The following is a 16629-nucleotide window of genomic DNA, read 5'->3' on the forward strand; positions in this document are numbered from 1 at the left end:
TTTGTGGCCCCACTGAAAGGGAGACAGAGGTAACTGTGATTTGGAGAATGCGCATCTGTGGTAGCTGGAATACTGAAGCACTTGATTTAGAAGGAATAGCCAAAGGGCACAATGTGTAACAGAGGAAAAGAAAGTGAAATGAAATGGGAAAAGTTAGAGACTACCTGGAGTTTTAAGAAACTGATGTTTACTTAAATTGAAAATTTTGTTGGTTTTTTATTCAGTGGGAATGAAATTGTAACACAATACAAATACTTGTTACATACAAGTCCCGTTTGTAACAAGACCTATGAGCATAAAGATTGTACAGCAAAACCTTTTCTGAAGCTCCCTCTAAAGGAGCCCCCAGGAGGCCTGGCAGGTTGGTGGCCCCAGATTGGAGCCCTCTCAGACAGGCTCCCCTCAGCTGGTGCTCTTGTTTCTGCCCTGTTCCCTGGTCATCAGAAGAGAAGACACATACTGCTGGCAGCACTGGAGAGGGTCTTACATAAGTCAGGGCAATCGAGGTCCTCCTGGGAGAATGAGGATTGTAGAAGCATCTTGTATCATAAAGGTGGGGCACAATGGGATGAGAGTCCTGGCCGTGTTTGTGTGACACTCAGTGGGAGCCAGGAGGCAGGCCCACGCCTGACCCTTTGCAGCTCAGGGGTAAGCAGGTTCCACTGTGTCCCTCACGGCGGTTCTTCAGCTGGTAGACGTCATGTGGGTGTGGCTTCTCAGCCAGGCAGTGAGAGTCGTGACAGCCCCAGCGGGTGACTCAGTCACTCAGCAGTCTCCAGGGGAGGCTGACCGGGATTTTTTGTGTAACGGGGGCTGAACTCATGCCTCAGAAGTTCTGCAGCTTTGCTTTTCTGTTACGAAAATCCTTTCAAATAGGAGAGTAATGTATTTCAAATACCAAAAACAGTACGAACATTTTTTTTAACTCCCTCAAAGTACCACTGTGAACAATTTGGTAAACTTTCTTCTGTTTTGCACCCGTTCCCCCCACATGTATTGCCCTTTTTCTTCTAGACTGATGACATCTCTAAAACGTTGTTTGGGTCTTTTTCGTTGGTCTCTGGGTTAGAATGAACTCTCTGCAGGCGTCTCAGCAGTGCACCCCTAGGTCCCCGGCGGTCTCAGTGGTAGTGCAGTGAGAGTCTAGAAGCTTGTGGTTCTTAAAATGACGCCGACCATGCCAGTGTTCCCTGAATTCAGTCTAGCAGTGCATCAGCATTTTATCGGGCAGTGGGAACCAGAGAAAACGTTCCCAAAGATGCTGATGGGGGAGCCTCGGGCTCAAGATGGTAGGTGGAGACATCCTCATGGAATTACCTAATAAAGAGGGAAAATCTAGTAGAAATAAGTGAGAACAAGACAGCCGGATAAGGAAAGGGCAGAACTCAGCACGCTTCCTATTTGGCAGAAGGGGCCTCGGCGCATCCTGGGGCCAGCAGAAGGGCCCTTGCTGTGTGGTCAGGCCCAGCGAACCCCAGACCTCCCTGCCCCATGCCCAAGTCCAGGAGAAGCAACGTCAGCAGGAGTTCTTCCGTTTACCCCTGTGGATGGAGAGTAGAGAGGTCTGCTGAAGGGTAGAAACCAGGGAACAGTGGAACAACAGGAATCGCTATATCGTAAAAGCTCTGAGGATGTGTTCATGTGAGCAGACTGTCCGTGGCGGGTCTGCAGTGCACGTCAGCTCCAACCCGCGCTGGACACCAGCGGCCTCAGGGGAGAGTCAGGGCGCAGGGTGTCTGAGGGGGGCGCTCCCTCCACTCACTTCTCTCCTGGGGGTCTGAAGCTGCCAGAATACAAGATATCCGGCCCTCCAGAAGTTTCAGACTAAAAACAAGTAAGAACCAAAACTGCATATTCAAAATATAGCTATATAAGTGTGGAATTATAACTTATTTATTAACAAGTTAAAACTTTAAGGAATGATTAGCCAGAAATGTAATTCCTGTTCTAGAGGAAAGGCTTGAGACAATCCCAGAGATTGAAAGATAAGCGTTAAAGCAATTAGTGGGACTTCCCTGGTGGTCCAGTGGTTTAGACTCCAGGCTCCCAATGCAGGGGACGTGGGTTCAATCCCTGGTCAGGGAACTAGATCCCACATGCTGCAACCAAGAGTTCACATGCCACAACTAAAGATCCCTTCATGCTGCAACTAAGATCCAGTGCAGCCAAATAAATAAAATATTGGGGCGGGGGGGGAAAGCTAACAGGTGCAGAGGACAGGTGAGAATGCTCCCAGTGCCAGAATACCAAGACATGCAAATGCAAAGACAGGTCATGAGATTATTGCCCTGAAAAGGAGAAAGAAACCTGAGTCTGCAAATCGAAAGGGTGCACATGGTATTTTAGGAACATTTGCTCTACAAAGCGTGGCATAGCCCAGTTAAACTGTTGACCTTGGAACACAGTTTTTGGCCATTGGTGTCTGGACGTCCGAGAGAGGAGGTGAAGGCTGCTGGTCAGGTGCCGGCAGGTGTGGGAGTGGCCTTGGCTGAGATGGGAAGCCCTGGAGGAGGGCTAGTCAGGGGTGAGAGGACGCGGGGCTCTGTTCTGGACAGGAGTCTAGGTGCCTTTTTGGTCCAGGTGGAGTTGTCAGGCAGGCAGTGTCTCTTTGAGGATCCTACAGCCTGGAGCAGGAAGACGGTGCCGGAGGTAATGATAAGGTAGTGACACATGATGCAGCTGTAGTCCAGATGTTGGGGGCACAGAACAGGGGCGCCCAGGGTGAGACTGGGGCTTCCTAGCTTTGCTGACACTAGAACTGAGGCTTGAAAGATGAGTTAGGCAAAGAAGCAAGATAGTTTTTGTGTGAAAGGGACTTACGCATTCCCCACTGGAAGGCCACCAATAGCTCTTGTCACACTCATGCTGTCAGAGCATCTGCAGAAGCACCTCTTCAAAGGCCTCTCGGTTGTAGGGGTTCGTCTGTGATATGTTGACAACACCCACACGTTTCTTGACCCTATTCTTGTTTTAGAACGTAGGGTGTGGTCTCTAGAGCTGATTTGTGGACTTCAGGTCACGGGGAGGTGCAGGAGCTGGGCTGAGTCTCTGTGTGAGGGTAACAGAACAGGTGTTTGGAAGCCGAGCAGTGAGGTCTCCTCTCTCCATCTCTTCTGCAGGATAAGGAGCCCCGGGGAATTATTCCGCTAGAGAACCTGAGCATCCGGGAGGTGGAAGACTCCAAAAAACCAGTGAGTGTTTTTGATGAGCTGCTTCAGAGGGACAGAAGAGATGGGCGTAGCAGCTGTTCAACATAAGATGAAGTCACAAAGGTTTACCATTGACCCTGGGCAACACGGTTGGGGCTGTGCGGGTCTGCTTACAAGCGGATTGTTCTCAGTGGTGACTGCTGCAGTGGAACACTGTCTGCGCTGGGCCGAGTCCTTGGAGGCCGAGCCTCTGCTGCACAGACGGAGGCCACCTGTCCATCAGACGTGGTCTCTTAATGTGCAGAAGGTCGGTGCTCACCCCCGCCTTACTCAAGGGTTAAGGACTTGAAAAAACTCCAGAAGTACTAATTTAGTTTAGCCTAACTTTTAAAATTATCTTTACAGGTAAGGCAGAGGTGAAAGAAACTAAATAATGTCTTGCATTCTGTCCATCTGCTTTAGTGTCACTTTCTAACTATCACACAAGGTATAGGATTATTCTTCCTTAAAAGGTTTTAGCAAGCTGTCATGATTGGGCCACTTATTTTTTGATCTTCAGATGGCTTATAAATATTTTTCCTTTGTTTTGGATTATTGTATTGCTGACTTGGCTGTAAAAGGCATTCGGTTACCTGCAATTACCTCCATATTTTCTATAGGTTAGGAGTAGAGCTAATGTGTATCTGCTTGGTATCTTTGCTAGTAAGACCTATTTATATCCAATGTATGTTCTCCAGAATTCCACTTTTAGGCTACTCTTTTTCAAAGGAAAATGTATGTTTCCTATGAAAGTCAGAATAAAGAAATTAACTTTTTTTTTTTTTAATAAAATTTTCCTTTTGGGGAAATAAATGAACCTTTTTTTTTTCTTGGTCAGCAGCTTTCTTGGATCTTTATCGCTCTCCCTCTCTTTCTTAATTCTCAGAACTGCTTTGAACTTTACATCCCCGACAATAAAGACCAAGTGATTAAGGCCTGTAAGACGGAGGCTGATGGGCGCGTGGTTGAGGGGAACCACACGGTCTACCGTATCTCGGCCCCAACGCCCGAGGAGAAGGAGGACTGGATCAAGTGCATCAAGTAGGTGACATATGACGCTGGGCCCTCGCATCTCAGACAGTCACACCCCAGCTACCTGTGTGTGCCTGCCCACCTCAGCACCCTGTGCGGAATCCATGGTGGGTGGTCCGACTCTGATTCCCGGGTGACTTTTCACTGGGTCCCTGGATTCTTGACCCTTGGACATTTTTCAGAGAGTACCTCACATCTTGGTTTTCCAAGAGCCTCTCCTGGCCCCACAGAGGGGACTGGTGAGCAGGCCTAGAGGCACAGATGCCACTGGCCAGACTGGCCTTCTCATGTCTTTGGAAGCAGGTCTCATCTTCATGGTGACAGCTCAGCGGAAATTGTAACCATTTCCTTTTATAATTCCTTAATCCTGCGAGATACTGTTGTCCCATTTACAGATGGGCAAACTGAGGCCTATTGAGGGTAAGTGGTGAACACTTGTCAAAGTCATGTGGCAGTGATCCAGGATCATAAAGCAGAGCCCCACACTCCCCACTGAGCTGTGAAGAAGAGAAGGTTTGGGAGAAGGCAGGTGTAAACAGATCCTCAGATCCAGGGCTCTCCTGGTCCCTGCTCTGCCTGTCACCAACTTTATCACAGGGGAGGTATCCTGCTGCAGCCCCTCTTCCCCACTCCCCCCTGGGGCTTCTGTGAACCCTGTCCCACCCGCCATCATGCCCACCGCCCATCACCATGCTTGTCTCAGTGGCTCTTCCTCCTGGGAGCACTCTGCCCACTGGTGCTGCGTTCATCAGGCATGACCCAGCCATCCCCTAAGGGTGTCCCTGGGACCAGAGTGAGGATGGCCACAAGAAGGAGCACACCTGCATGTGCGGCTGGGCGGGGCTTCCAGACCTGAGCACATCATGTGTCCTGGGCCCCTCACGTGGGCCAGAGATGTCCCGTGGCATCCCTGGGGGTTGGCCCACCCAGGAAGCCGAGGTGGGCTCCTCGCCCTGACTCCCTGAAGACGGAAGCAGGATTCCTTCCCGACCTCTCCATGTGGTCAGACACCCACATGGCAGAGTCCCTCGGGACTCGTCCCGGCCTTGTCCAGGTCTTGCCTCCCGTGCACACGTCCTCTCTGTGAACAGGACCTGGTCAGCTTGTAGGAGCCATTGTGCACCTGGTCAAGTGCAGAGTCCACAGTCACATGGGCTTGTGACAAGCCCGGAAACTGTCGGCACTTGGAATACCACTTCTCTGGAAAAGCAAATGAAACTTCAAATTGTGGATCACAGCTTGCTTGAACGTGGAGAATGACCAGTGTAAAGGGGCAGCAGGGGGCCACGGCCTGCTGTCACCACCTGTGCAGGTGTCTCTGGGGCCAGTGTGGAGGCTGCCCGGGCTGTGTCCCCACCAGACTGTGGATGTGGGGCAGGCCACTGGCCGCTGCTCGGCCCCCGCTGCCCAGTGACGGGTCTTGGCTGCTGAGCTGGTGCACTTGGGGACTCAGAGACTGCCGAGTACAGACTGCAGCTGCCAGCCAGATGCCCACGTGCCAGGTGACACACAGGGCTGTGTGGCAGTCACTGCTGCAGACGAAGCCTCTGTCATCACAGAGCTGGAGTATCGCATGCAACTGTTTCCCGAGTTAGAGCGCAGCCGTGAGGTGTAGAGGACTCCTGAACTTAAGCTGATTACTTGGTTGAAACAGGCAGTAAGCGCCCCACGGTTACCTTGTTACCTGTACCTCATCTCCCTCCAGACTTGTCTTCTGTGCCACGTGTGGATCCAGCGAAGGCTGATGCCATGATGTGGCCTTGACAGGGATGGTCAGGCAGCTGAGGGGAGCGTGTGGGCACAGCTGCCACTAGGAAGCCCCGGCTTGGGTTTGTATCTCCTGTTCCTTGGTCCTTGCTGATTTCTCTCCTTTTCTGTGCTGCAGGGCGGCCATCAGCAGGGACCCTTTCTACGAGATGCTGGCCGCACGGAAGAAGAAAGTGTCCTCCACGAAAAGACACTGAGTCTGCACAGCCAGCGGGGCCCATGTGCCCGGCGAGTGCTTCCCAGCCAGTGAGGCCCGGGGTGGCCACCTCGCCTCTGACAGAGTGGGAGCGTCTGGCCAAGCATCACCCTGAATTCCTAGAGACTAGCTTCAGCTTTTGCTAATTTTTTTAAGTGGGAGAAGGGTAGATGGTCACCCCTGAGGAAGGGGGCCTGACGCCTTCACACTTGGGTTTTGAGCTTTTCTCTCTAAAAAAGAACAGAGCTCCTGTCGGCCAGGCCGCCCCCCGCAGGTTTCCGCTCAGCAGGTCTGAGAGCAGAGCTCAGAGCCGACCATTTACCTCTCGGTTATTCCCTGGGAAGAAGCCTTCAACCCTGTACCATAAATACGTGTATCCGTATCTTATTATATGTTAAGAAAAAGGGGGGAATGGAAGAGAAGCCACATACTATAAAGATATATTTTTGTTTTTTAAAGAAAGAGAGAAAGTAGAGCTGTCTAGATGCATTCTGTCCCATGTGCTTCAGGAAGCTTCTCCCTGGAGAAGAAGCTCTCTGGACCACTGCTGCAGGTGTCAGCCCAGGGCAGGGGCTGGGCAGACTGCCTCCCCGTGCTCACAGGGGCTTGGCTGGGTGGGAGAGGGGGTGGCGAGAGGGAGGAGGGGGCCACGCGTCGAGGACAGCCTCGGGGTCTGCAGGGCAGCGCCAGCCACTCCAGTCAGTGCCTGTCCTTCCTGGTGCCTGGGGAGCACCATGGGGAGAAGGGAGTCTGCCTGCCGCCTGCGCTCTTCTTTCTCTTTCAGGAGTCATTCTTGTCGGGCTTTAAAATAGAAAGTCGTCATCTTTCCTCGAGCTACATACCTAATAACCAAAACTGTGAGGAAGGCAGTCCCATCAGAGGGTCTGGGATGACCTGTTTCTTATTTGGTTTTTCTTCCTTCTGCCCCTGCACTCCATTCCTCGTTTTAGAGGAAGGAGCGGGTCTGACCCGACCACCTGAGGGCTTCGGCCTTCCCTGCCTCAGAGCTGGCCCTCACCTGGACCACACCATGGGTTTAGTGGTGGCCCTCGGAGGGGAGCGGGCCTTCACCTGCGTGGCAGGGCCAGGGCGGGGGGAGCCAGGGGTGAGGGCTCGGCCCCCACTCCTGACACATGGCCAGAAGGAGCCGCGGCCACCGCTCTCCTGCCGTTCTCTCAGGGACTCTCGTCCGGGCCCGGCACCCAGTCCAGGCAGAGGAGGGCCGGCCGGGCCATCGTTGCCAGACCCCTCCCAGGCCGTGTGACCCCGGCTCCCCCGACTCCTTCCAGGCAGGCTCGCATCTCTGGAAATAGCTTTGATAAAGGGGGGTGGGGGTGCTTTCTGGGCCCTCCCCTTGGTGTAGGTCCTCCCTGGAGTGGTTTCAGGCATTTTAATGCCGGAGCTTGTGAAGGTGACAGAAGAGGGTCCAGGCTGGTAACCTGACCTTTCTGGGTGAGAGAGCCAGGGCAGGGCCAGCCGAGAGCCAGGGAGTCTGGGCTGGTGCTGGAGCCCCTCTGGTGATCTGAGTCCTTGGCCCAGGTTCTCGTGAATATTACCTAGACAGAGAGGCACCTGGATCAGTATTAGTCTATTTATCAGAGGTGTAAATAATCCATGTATAGTTTTTCTCCTTTTAGATTATTTTGTATTTGTTTTAAAAAAAAGTTTTGTCAAAATATAAAGAAACGACTGAAAGTTGTTGACAGGGTTTTTAAAAAATTATAATTATTATTCCAATTTCTTTTTGTTTGTTTGTTTTTTGCATTGTAAACTAGCGCCAAGGAACTGCAGCAAATAAACTCCAAATCTGCCCAAACCACTTTGTTACCTGTGGCGTTGCTTCGTGCCCAGCCGGGCCCTGAGAAGGAAGGTTCTGCTTGTCAAGTGCACTCATGAGGGTGGATGTGTCACCTGAACCTCACACAGGTCAAGTCTAGTGACGATAAAGATCAGCAGTGGGGAGGACGGTGCTATCTCCTGTTAAAGAGAGCAGAGCAAGAAAGATGACTGGCATAGTGATTTCCCCCTTTGGGGGACATGAGTCCACATTCTTTTTTTTTTTTTTTTTATCTATTTATTTATTTATACATTTTGTGATAATATTTACATTTTATTGTCAGAAAATTTCAATTAACAGTAAAGTTGCCAGATACAAAATCAACAACAAAAATCAGTTGAATTTCTACCTACTAATAATAAATTGTCAGAGACATCAAGAAAGCAAACTCACTTACAACTACATTTAAAAAAGATAAAATATCAGTAATAATTTTACTTAAACAGGGGAAAGAAATGAACACTGAAAGCTATAAGACATTGATGAAATAAATTGAAGAGAGCATAAATAAAGGGAAAGATTTTCCACACTTCTGTCCTTTATCATGCACATCCTTGTATAAAATTTTATTTTAATATCTCCAATTTTCTTGAAGATATCTTTGGTCTGTCCCATTCTATTGTTTTCCTCTATTTCTTTGCATTGTTCATTGAAGAAGGCCTTCTTATTTTTCCTTACTTTTCTCTGAAACTCTGCATTCAGCTGGATATATCTATTCCTTTCTCCTTTGCTTTTAGCTTCTCTCCTTTCCTCAGCTGTTTGTACAGCCTCCTCAGACAAACACCTTGCCTTTCTGCATTGCTTTTTCTTTGGGATGGTTTTGGTCACTGCCTCCCATACGATGTTATGAACTTCTGCCCATAGATCTTCAGGCACTCTGTCTATTAGATTCAATCCCTTGAATCTGTTTATCACTTCCACTGACTAATCTAAGGAATTTAAATCATATCTGAATTGCTTAGTGGTTTCCCCCACTTTCTTTAGCTTAAGTCTGTACTTTGCTATAGGGAACTGATGATCTGAGTCAGTCAGCCCCGGTTCTTGTTGTTGCTGACTGTATAGAGCTTCTCCATCTTTGGTTGCAAAGAATGCAATCAATCTGATTTTGTTATTGACTATTTGGTGGTGTCCATATGTAAAGTTGGGCTTCCCTGCAATGTGGGAGCCCAGGGTTCGATCCCTGGGTTGGGAGGATCCCCTTGGAAGAAGAAACAAATGTCAGACATTGACTTTATTTTTTTTTTATTAATTTTTATTGATTATAATTGCTTTATAATGTTGTGTCAGTTTCTGCCATACAACAAAGTGAATCAAACCATTATGCACATACCCCTTCTTTTTTAGATTTCCTCCCCACTTAGGTAACCACAGAACATTGAATAGTGTTCCCTGTAGAGTGGGTTCTCATTCGTTACTTGTTGTGACAAGTGACACATAGTAGCACGTATGTGTCACTCCCAGTCTCTCAGTTCATCCCACCCTTCCTTCCCCTGCTTGGTATCGGTAAGTTTGTTCTCTCCATCTGTCTCTTTCTGCTTTGCAAATAGGTTCATCGGTGCCATTTTTCTAGATTCCACATATAAACAATATTATATAGTATTTGGTTTTCTCTTTCTGAATTACTTCATTCTGTATGACAACCTCTACAGACATCATCTTTTATTAAGATCAAGAAATGTGCCTTCAGCCTTTATAATACATTTTCAGTATCTTTTCAGTTTCCAGATGTGCCTCCATAACACCAAGGAAGAGTCACAGTGAGGTAGAACCCAAAAAGCCCAGAAGATACTCAGCATAGCATCACAGGGTAAGGAGACAGACAAGCCCTAGCCTGTCCCGTCAGCTAGTGTTTCACCAGAAAGTGCAGTGTAGAGTTACCGTGTGATTCAGCAGTTCCATTCCAGCGTGTATGCCCAAGAGAACTGAAAACATGTCCACACAAAAACTTGCACTTGAATGTTTATAGTCGCATGATTCACAGTGGCCAAAAGGTGGAAACACTACAGATGTCCGTCACCCGATGACTGGATAAATGAGCTTTGGTGTGTTCCTGCAGTGGAATATCACGCACCCATGAAAAGGAATGGGGTTGGGATTCGTGTTGTGACATGGCCGAACCCTGAAAACATCATGCTGCATGAAAGTAGCCCGACACAGAAGCTCATGGTTTATATGATTCTATTTATATGCAGTGTCTTTAAAAGGCAAACCTATGGAGAGCGAAGGTGGGTTGGTGGTTGTTAGAGGCTGGTGATGTCAGGGGAGAACGGGAGTGACTGCCCATGGGTACAGGGTTTCTTTTGAGGGTGTTGAAAATGTTTGTTGATAGTTGCACAATGTTGTGAATGCAGTAGAACTCACTGAATTGTACACTTTAAATGGACGGGTGAATTCTGGACTTCCCCTGTAGTCCGGTGGTTAAGAATCTGCCTACCAATACAGGGGACACGGGTTCAATCCCTGGTCCGGGAAGATCCCACATGCTGTGGAACAACTCAGCCCCATGCGCCACAACTACTGAACCCTAGAGCCCGTGCTCTGCATCAAGAGAAGCCACCACACGAGAAATTCAGGCACCACAGCTGGAGAGTGGCCCCCACATGCTGCCGCTGGAGAAAGCCCATGTGCAGCAAAAGACCCAGCGCAGCCAAAAATAAAAATAAACAATTTTAAAAATAAAAGGGTGAATTCGATGGTAAGTGAGTTAGATCTCAATTTTAGAACAACAGCAGTGAATAAATGCCATGACTTCCTGTGGTTCTGAAAATATGGTTCCCTGGACAGCATTTCCAGCAGCATTGGGGATGGGTTAGAAGTACAGATCCTCAGGTGCCCGCCACACCCACTGAATTGGAGCCTGCTGTGCTGGGACCTGACACGGTTTAACAAGTTTTCCAGGTGCTTCTGGCGCCCAGTACTGTTTGAGAATACTGCCTTAAACACCCACCCCAATTCTTTTTGTCACCAGACTCAGGTTGGCTGCTCATTGGTCAAGTAGCCAATGTTGAGAGACACGTGTTGGTTACAAAGAAAGATGGCTTTACGTAGAAGCCAGCAATCCTGCAGAGAATGTGGACTCATGTCCCAAAGAACCCATTTCCCCTTGTCAGTCAGGGGGCAGGAGCTTCTAAGGGGGAGTTTCAGGGGTACACACGTGGGGTTGGGGGGCCACGTGCAGAACAGCACAATCGGCTCCAACAGTCATCTTGAAATTTCTCATGGAGTGATCTGATCAATGTCACCTTGATTATTTTAAGTTCAGTTAATCTTCAGATCCAGGGTCAGTTCCCATTTCCTTAAGGCCAGTTTTTGCAGTTGTGCAAGATGGAGCAGCTTATGTCACGTCTGCGGTCTGATCATCATGTTGTTAACAACTTCCTCCTGGTTGGGGTTTCAGTATCTGTGAAACAGCCAAAAGGATATTACTGAGGATGTTACCTGCAGCCCTTGAGGAGGAACTAAATGTATTTTGTTTAATAACTTATTTTGTCTTGTTGACTATTTTCCTCTGTTTCTGCATTTTCTCACTTCTCTGATTGAATTTATTCTTTGGCTAAAGTTTTTCCAGACAAGGGGCAGGTGGAGGACTTGGGGGGTGGGGGAAGGTGTCTCTCCAGGGAAGGCCTCATATAGTCCTGATCAGTTACACTTGCTTCTCTTCCTTGTGAGGCAGACATGCGTACATACGTATATACACATCAGGTTTAGTGAAGTATAATTCTGTACCATATAATTCATCCATTTAAAGTGTACAATTCAGTGGGTTTGGTGTATTCACCAAGTCATTCAGCCATTAACCATCAATTTTGGAATATATTCATTCTCCCCAAACAAACCCTGTTGTTCCCATTAGCATCCTCTCATCCCCCTGCAGCCCTCGGCAGACCCTCATTTCAGCCTCTGGGGACTTAACCTCTCCTGGACATCTCATAGAATTGGAATCATACACTGTGTAGTCCTCTGTCTGATTGCTCGCACTCACCACTGCTTTCAAGGTTCATTTGTGTTGTAGGTTGTCAGTACTTAATTCTGTTTTATGACTGATGTTCCATTTTATGGATATACCACATCTTTATTCATTCATCTGTTGATGGGTATTGAGTAAATTCCACTCTTGGGCTGCTATGGACAGTGGAACCATGAGCATTCATGTGCAGGTTTTGTGAGCATCGCTTGCGTTTTTGACAGTTTGTCCCATTGCATCTGCATCTTCGTCCTCAGCCAAGGACCTGCCTCCACTCCCTGCTCTCGGCTTTGATGGACGAATCTAGGCTCACCTACCTCTCTGCCACCTCGACGTCAGGCTCTTTCACTGACCCCTCTGCCCACCCACCGCCTGCTGACACTCCACAGGACTAGCCTCTAGTGTTTGCAAATGCCGAGTAGATGACCAGTCACACGGTTGCACCTGCTAACCAGCTGGGGCCCCAAAATGTGCCTCTGTGCCTCTTGTCTCTCTGCCTCCTATTGGGTCTGTCCACCAGGGGTTCCCCGGGGCCTCCCATGCACACGTAGTGTGTTGTACCTGAGCTCATGCTCTGATCGCCCCAGGAGGGTTCCTTGTCAACACTTCCCCCTGAGCATAGCCTCACCAGTGATTCTTGCCTGAGTGCTCTGCGCACACTCATCTGGTGGCTGCAAAATGATGAGCCCCACCTCCAGCACCCCCCTCGAGTGACCAGTTGGCCCTCGGCATCCTGACTGTGAGGAGCCTTTCTTTGTCCTGCTTGCACACCTGTTAATGGCGTGGATGCATGGATTCCTGTTTCCAGAGGTCTGTAACATACTACTGTCCTTACTGAGTCTGACGCTCAAAATGTCCCGTTTGGCCAGTGGGAGCCCCATCCATTGGCTCCATGTCCTATGACATGACGTGATATACCCTGCATTTTCTTAGCACTGACGCCTTTCCTGGCATCACAAAATACTTCAGGATCACCTCATACCCACCGTCCCTCAGTTCCAGGGTCAGCCATTTCTCCAGGGGCCTCTGGTTCCTTTTGAAGGCCAAGAGTTGGCCTCTAGGTGTGCCCATTGCTACTGAGGTCCCTTTGCCCTTTCAGTGAACAGGGCTAGAAAACATGCACATAGATACACATGGATACTACACACTCTAGCACAGGTACACCTATATGTAACAGCACTAACCTCATTGGGCTAGGTATGAATGAATCAAATGATGCATATTAAAAAAAAAAAAAAAGCTCTTAGCCTAGTGCCTGGACCTGGAACTCAGTTACATCCTCATTATCATCATTATTTTACTTATTTTTGAAAACTATGGAATCCTTTGTTGATCCTTTGCATGCCATGCATGAAATCCCAGCTTGGGGTCCAGAGCAAGGGGCCAGCTGACTCACCCGCTCACTCCAAACAGGTGGACAGATGTGCCAGAGTTTTGCTTAAAACGTGCTGCCTGGGGGTTCTCTGGTGGCTCAGAAGTGAAGAATCTGTCTGCCAATGCAGAAGATACGCGTTCAGTCCCCGGTCCAGGAAGATCCCACATGCCCCAGAGCAACTAAGCCCCATGTGCCACAACTACTGAGCCTAGAGCCCTTGATCCTGTGCTCCGCAACAAGAGAAGCCACTGCAGTGAGAAGCCTTCGCACTGAAACTAGAGAGTAGCCCCTGCTCGATGCAACTAGGGAAAGCCCGAGCCCAGCAACAAAGACCAGCAGAGCCAAAACTAAAAAAAAAATTATTAAAAAAAAGTGATGCATGGACCCACCAAGCAGCTGCCCCATTTGTACTGCAGAACATCAGACCCCTCCCCAAGGGCGCCAAAAGGAGCCTTGGTAGAAAGGAAACTCTCTGAGCAGAGATCACATGCGAGTGATAAATGCTGCCATGTCTTGTCTTTCATAGGTTATTTGGGTGTTGGCACAGCAAGCAAAGCACAGGGCCAGCCCGCCACTCCAGGCCGCGTGACACCCTGGACTCTGCCTCTCTCTTCCGGGGAGGTCCCTGTCTGACTCCCATTACGGAACTGCAATCCCCTCTCTGGAGGGTCCTGACTCCAATGTAGACAGGCCAGCAGCGTTTCATTGGGTCTTGCTGTGAAGTGCATCTCTCTCCTTTCCAGCCGAGGGTTCTGCTAGATCTTCATGGTTTAGATCACCTCTGGCTTCTACCTGGAGTGAGATGTTTACTAACCTGGTTAACATGAGCAGTCCACTGTGTGTGACCCGCTGCATGGAAGACAGTAGAAAAGCTTGGCCCTGTTAGTCACAGATGGTCACGTGACTCGGGCGCCAGAACCCGAGTTCTGCCCCGAGAGGGACCAGAGGCCTGCTGCCAGACTAGCTGTATCTTAGCTTATCCAGTCTTCCTCTTGCTTCACCACACTGTATCGCGGGGAATCAACTTTCTGCTCTTGGTTTAGATATTTGTACAAACTCAGTGGAGACAAATCTGTTTATATTCCCTGATGCTTCAGGATTCTGCTTAGCATCTTCCTGGCTGGCATCCTCAGTGTCACATCGTTGGTGATTGTCATACACAGACTGCTCCCATCTTTATGCTCTTAAGCAAGACGTAATTACAATTTATTGAGCACCTGTGTCCTGGCCTTTTTATTTCTTTACTATCCCAGTGAAAGTCGCTCAGTTGTGTCCGACTCTCTGTGACCCCAATGGACTGTAGCCCCCCAGCTCCTCTGTCGATGGGATTCTCCAGGCAAGACTACTGGAGTGCCCTTCTGGGGCACTGCCGAGCTGGGGAGTTGGCATCCCTTCTCCAGGAGATCTTCCTGATCTAGGGATCAAACCCAGGTTTCTGGCATTGCAGATTCTTTATCATCTGAGCCACTAGGGAGGTCCCTGACTACCACCTAAAAAAATTAGCATCCTACCAGGTGATAACATGTGCTCCTGGGTGTTGCTCGAACAGATTTATGACCTGCCAGTTTGGGCCATGCGGCCAGCATCCTTTCCTGCAGCCTCTCCATCTCTCCAGGTGTCCAGAGCACACAGCACCTCCTGGGCCTTGTGCTTGGCACTCCCTTGCAGGTGGTCTATTCGCTTTTCTCTGGTGACCTGGGTGAGCCCAGCCCCGCGTCACTTCAAGGCTGTTACTGCCCCTCTGGGCAGCTCCACTTGCTTCAGGATTCTGGACCTGCCTGTCTCCCAGTCTCGGCTCTTTCTTGTCCCTTTCCTGGTTTCTTCCTCCTTCCCAGCCTCTGGATTCTTAGCCTGGTTCTCAGGGACCGTCTGTCTCCCAGCTCCTCAAGTTGCTCTGCCTTCCGCTTGCAAGTTCCCCCACCTCCCTCTTCCTGGGATGCTTCTGCTCATCCCTAAGATCCCAGCTGGGCCCCCCCCATCCTCAGGAGTCCTCCCAGCCTTCATCCCAAATTCCCTACCAGCTCCCTGGACTCTCCCTGTCGTGATTCACATCATGCTGACTCTTCCTTTTCTGTTTGGAAAGTAACGCTCTTAATTGTGCTGCTTGCCGAGCATCCCGTGATGACACTGAATTTTAATTTCGCAGCGGTTTGTCTCTCAAGCTAGGCAGAATCCACGGGCACTTTCCTCATTTTGTGCTCTCAAAACAACTTCCAGAGGGTAGGGAGGGGAGTGCTGCCTGATCCTACACCAGCTTTGTGATCTCAGACCGGCTCAGTCTCAGGCCAGCACCAGAGGCCCTTCTGGAAGTTCTCTGGGGGCTTCTCCCATAGTTTGGGGCTTGATTTTACCTGGGGTGGGGGGCCATCTAGTTCTTACACCTTACTCTCAATGGGCCCTGCTTCCCTCGCTGCCCCAATCTCTATAGGGGCCACAGTCTCTGCAGGCTGACCTCAGCCTTTGGACACTGGTGGGCTCTGAGGGTGAGTGTCTGTGCAGGCCAGCCTGTCTGCTTCAGCACCGTCTCCCCAGCCATCAGCAGAATGTGGTCCCTCTAAAGACGTCACCCTGTATCAAGGGGGCGGGGTGGATAGACTCTCCTTTCAGCAGCCACATGGACCTGACACCACGACGGGGCATGTTTGCTCAGGTGCAGCCAATGAGGGTCCCAGGAGCATCACGTTTTCAGCCGGTTTCTCCCGCAGGCCTCACGTGCCCCCGATCTGAAGGCTCTCTGAGCATCCTCTAGGAATCAAAGCTGCATCTCCTTCTGTTTTCCAAATCGGGGTGAAGATGCCACCCCCTGTCGAGAACACCAAACTTCATCAGCCCTCTCCACGTGAGGAACTGTCATTTGTTTGCAGGGAAAGGTCCACATCTGGCAAAAACTTTTGGATCTGTATCACCTGGAGCCTCCAAGGAAGTGGTTCTTATTACCTGTGGGCCTTGGACCCTTCCATGAAGCTAATACATGCTACAGATGGTCTGCCCTAGAAAAGTACACGGGGAGCCCCCAGTGCAAAATGGGTGGAGTCCCATGGAGCTGAGTCCCTCCACGGTCCCAGGTTTAACAGTTCCCGTCTGAACCTTTGTCCTCGGAACTCAGAGGCACCAGGTGGATTGGAAAGGGAGGAGGCCTTGCATGGAGTTTGCTTCTTCACGGTGTTTGCTCCCTATGTGCTCTATACCTATTCAGAGAAGAGATAATCTTTAAATAGATCTATTTATCTTAACCTGCTTGGGCTCCAGGCTTCCCAGGTGGTGCCAGGG

General features: G+C 49.7%; 1 protein-coding gene across 6 annotated transcripts in view; it reads left to right on the forward strand.

Moving 5' to 3' along the window:
• Positions 1 to 7999, forward strand: part of CYTH1 (cytohesin 1) — a 72954-nt gene extending 64955 nt beyond the window's left edge. For 5 of the 6 annotated variants that reach the window (XM_043905343.1, XM_043905341.1, XM_043905342.1 and 2 more), the window contains 3 exons: positions 3120 to 3191; positions 4075 to 4229; positions 6106 to 7999. In XM_043905343.1, the coding sequence (XP_043761278.1) occupies positions 3120 to 3191; positions 4075 to 4229; positions 6106 to 6184 (306 nt within the window). In that variant the 3' untranslated portion in view covers positions 6185 to 7999. Of the gene's footprint in view, positions 1 to 3119; positions 3192 to 4074; positions 4234 to 6105 lie in introns of those variants that run through there. The other variant, XM_043905340.1, reaches the window with a different exon arrangement.
• The last annotated feature ends 8630 nt before the right edge of the window (positions 8000 to 16629 follow it).

Source organism: Cervus elaphus, chromosome 5 (genome assembly GCF_910594005.1).
Source record: "Cervus elaphus chromosome 5, mCerEla1.1, whole genome shotgun sequence".
NCBI lineage: Eukaryota > Metazoa > Chordata > Mammalia > Artiodactyla > Cervidae > Cervus > Cervus elaphus.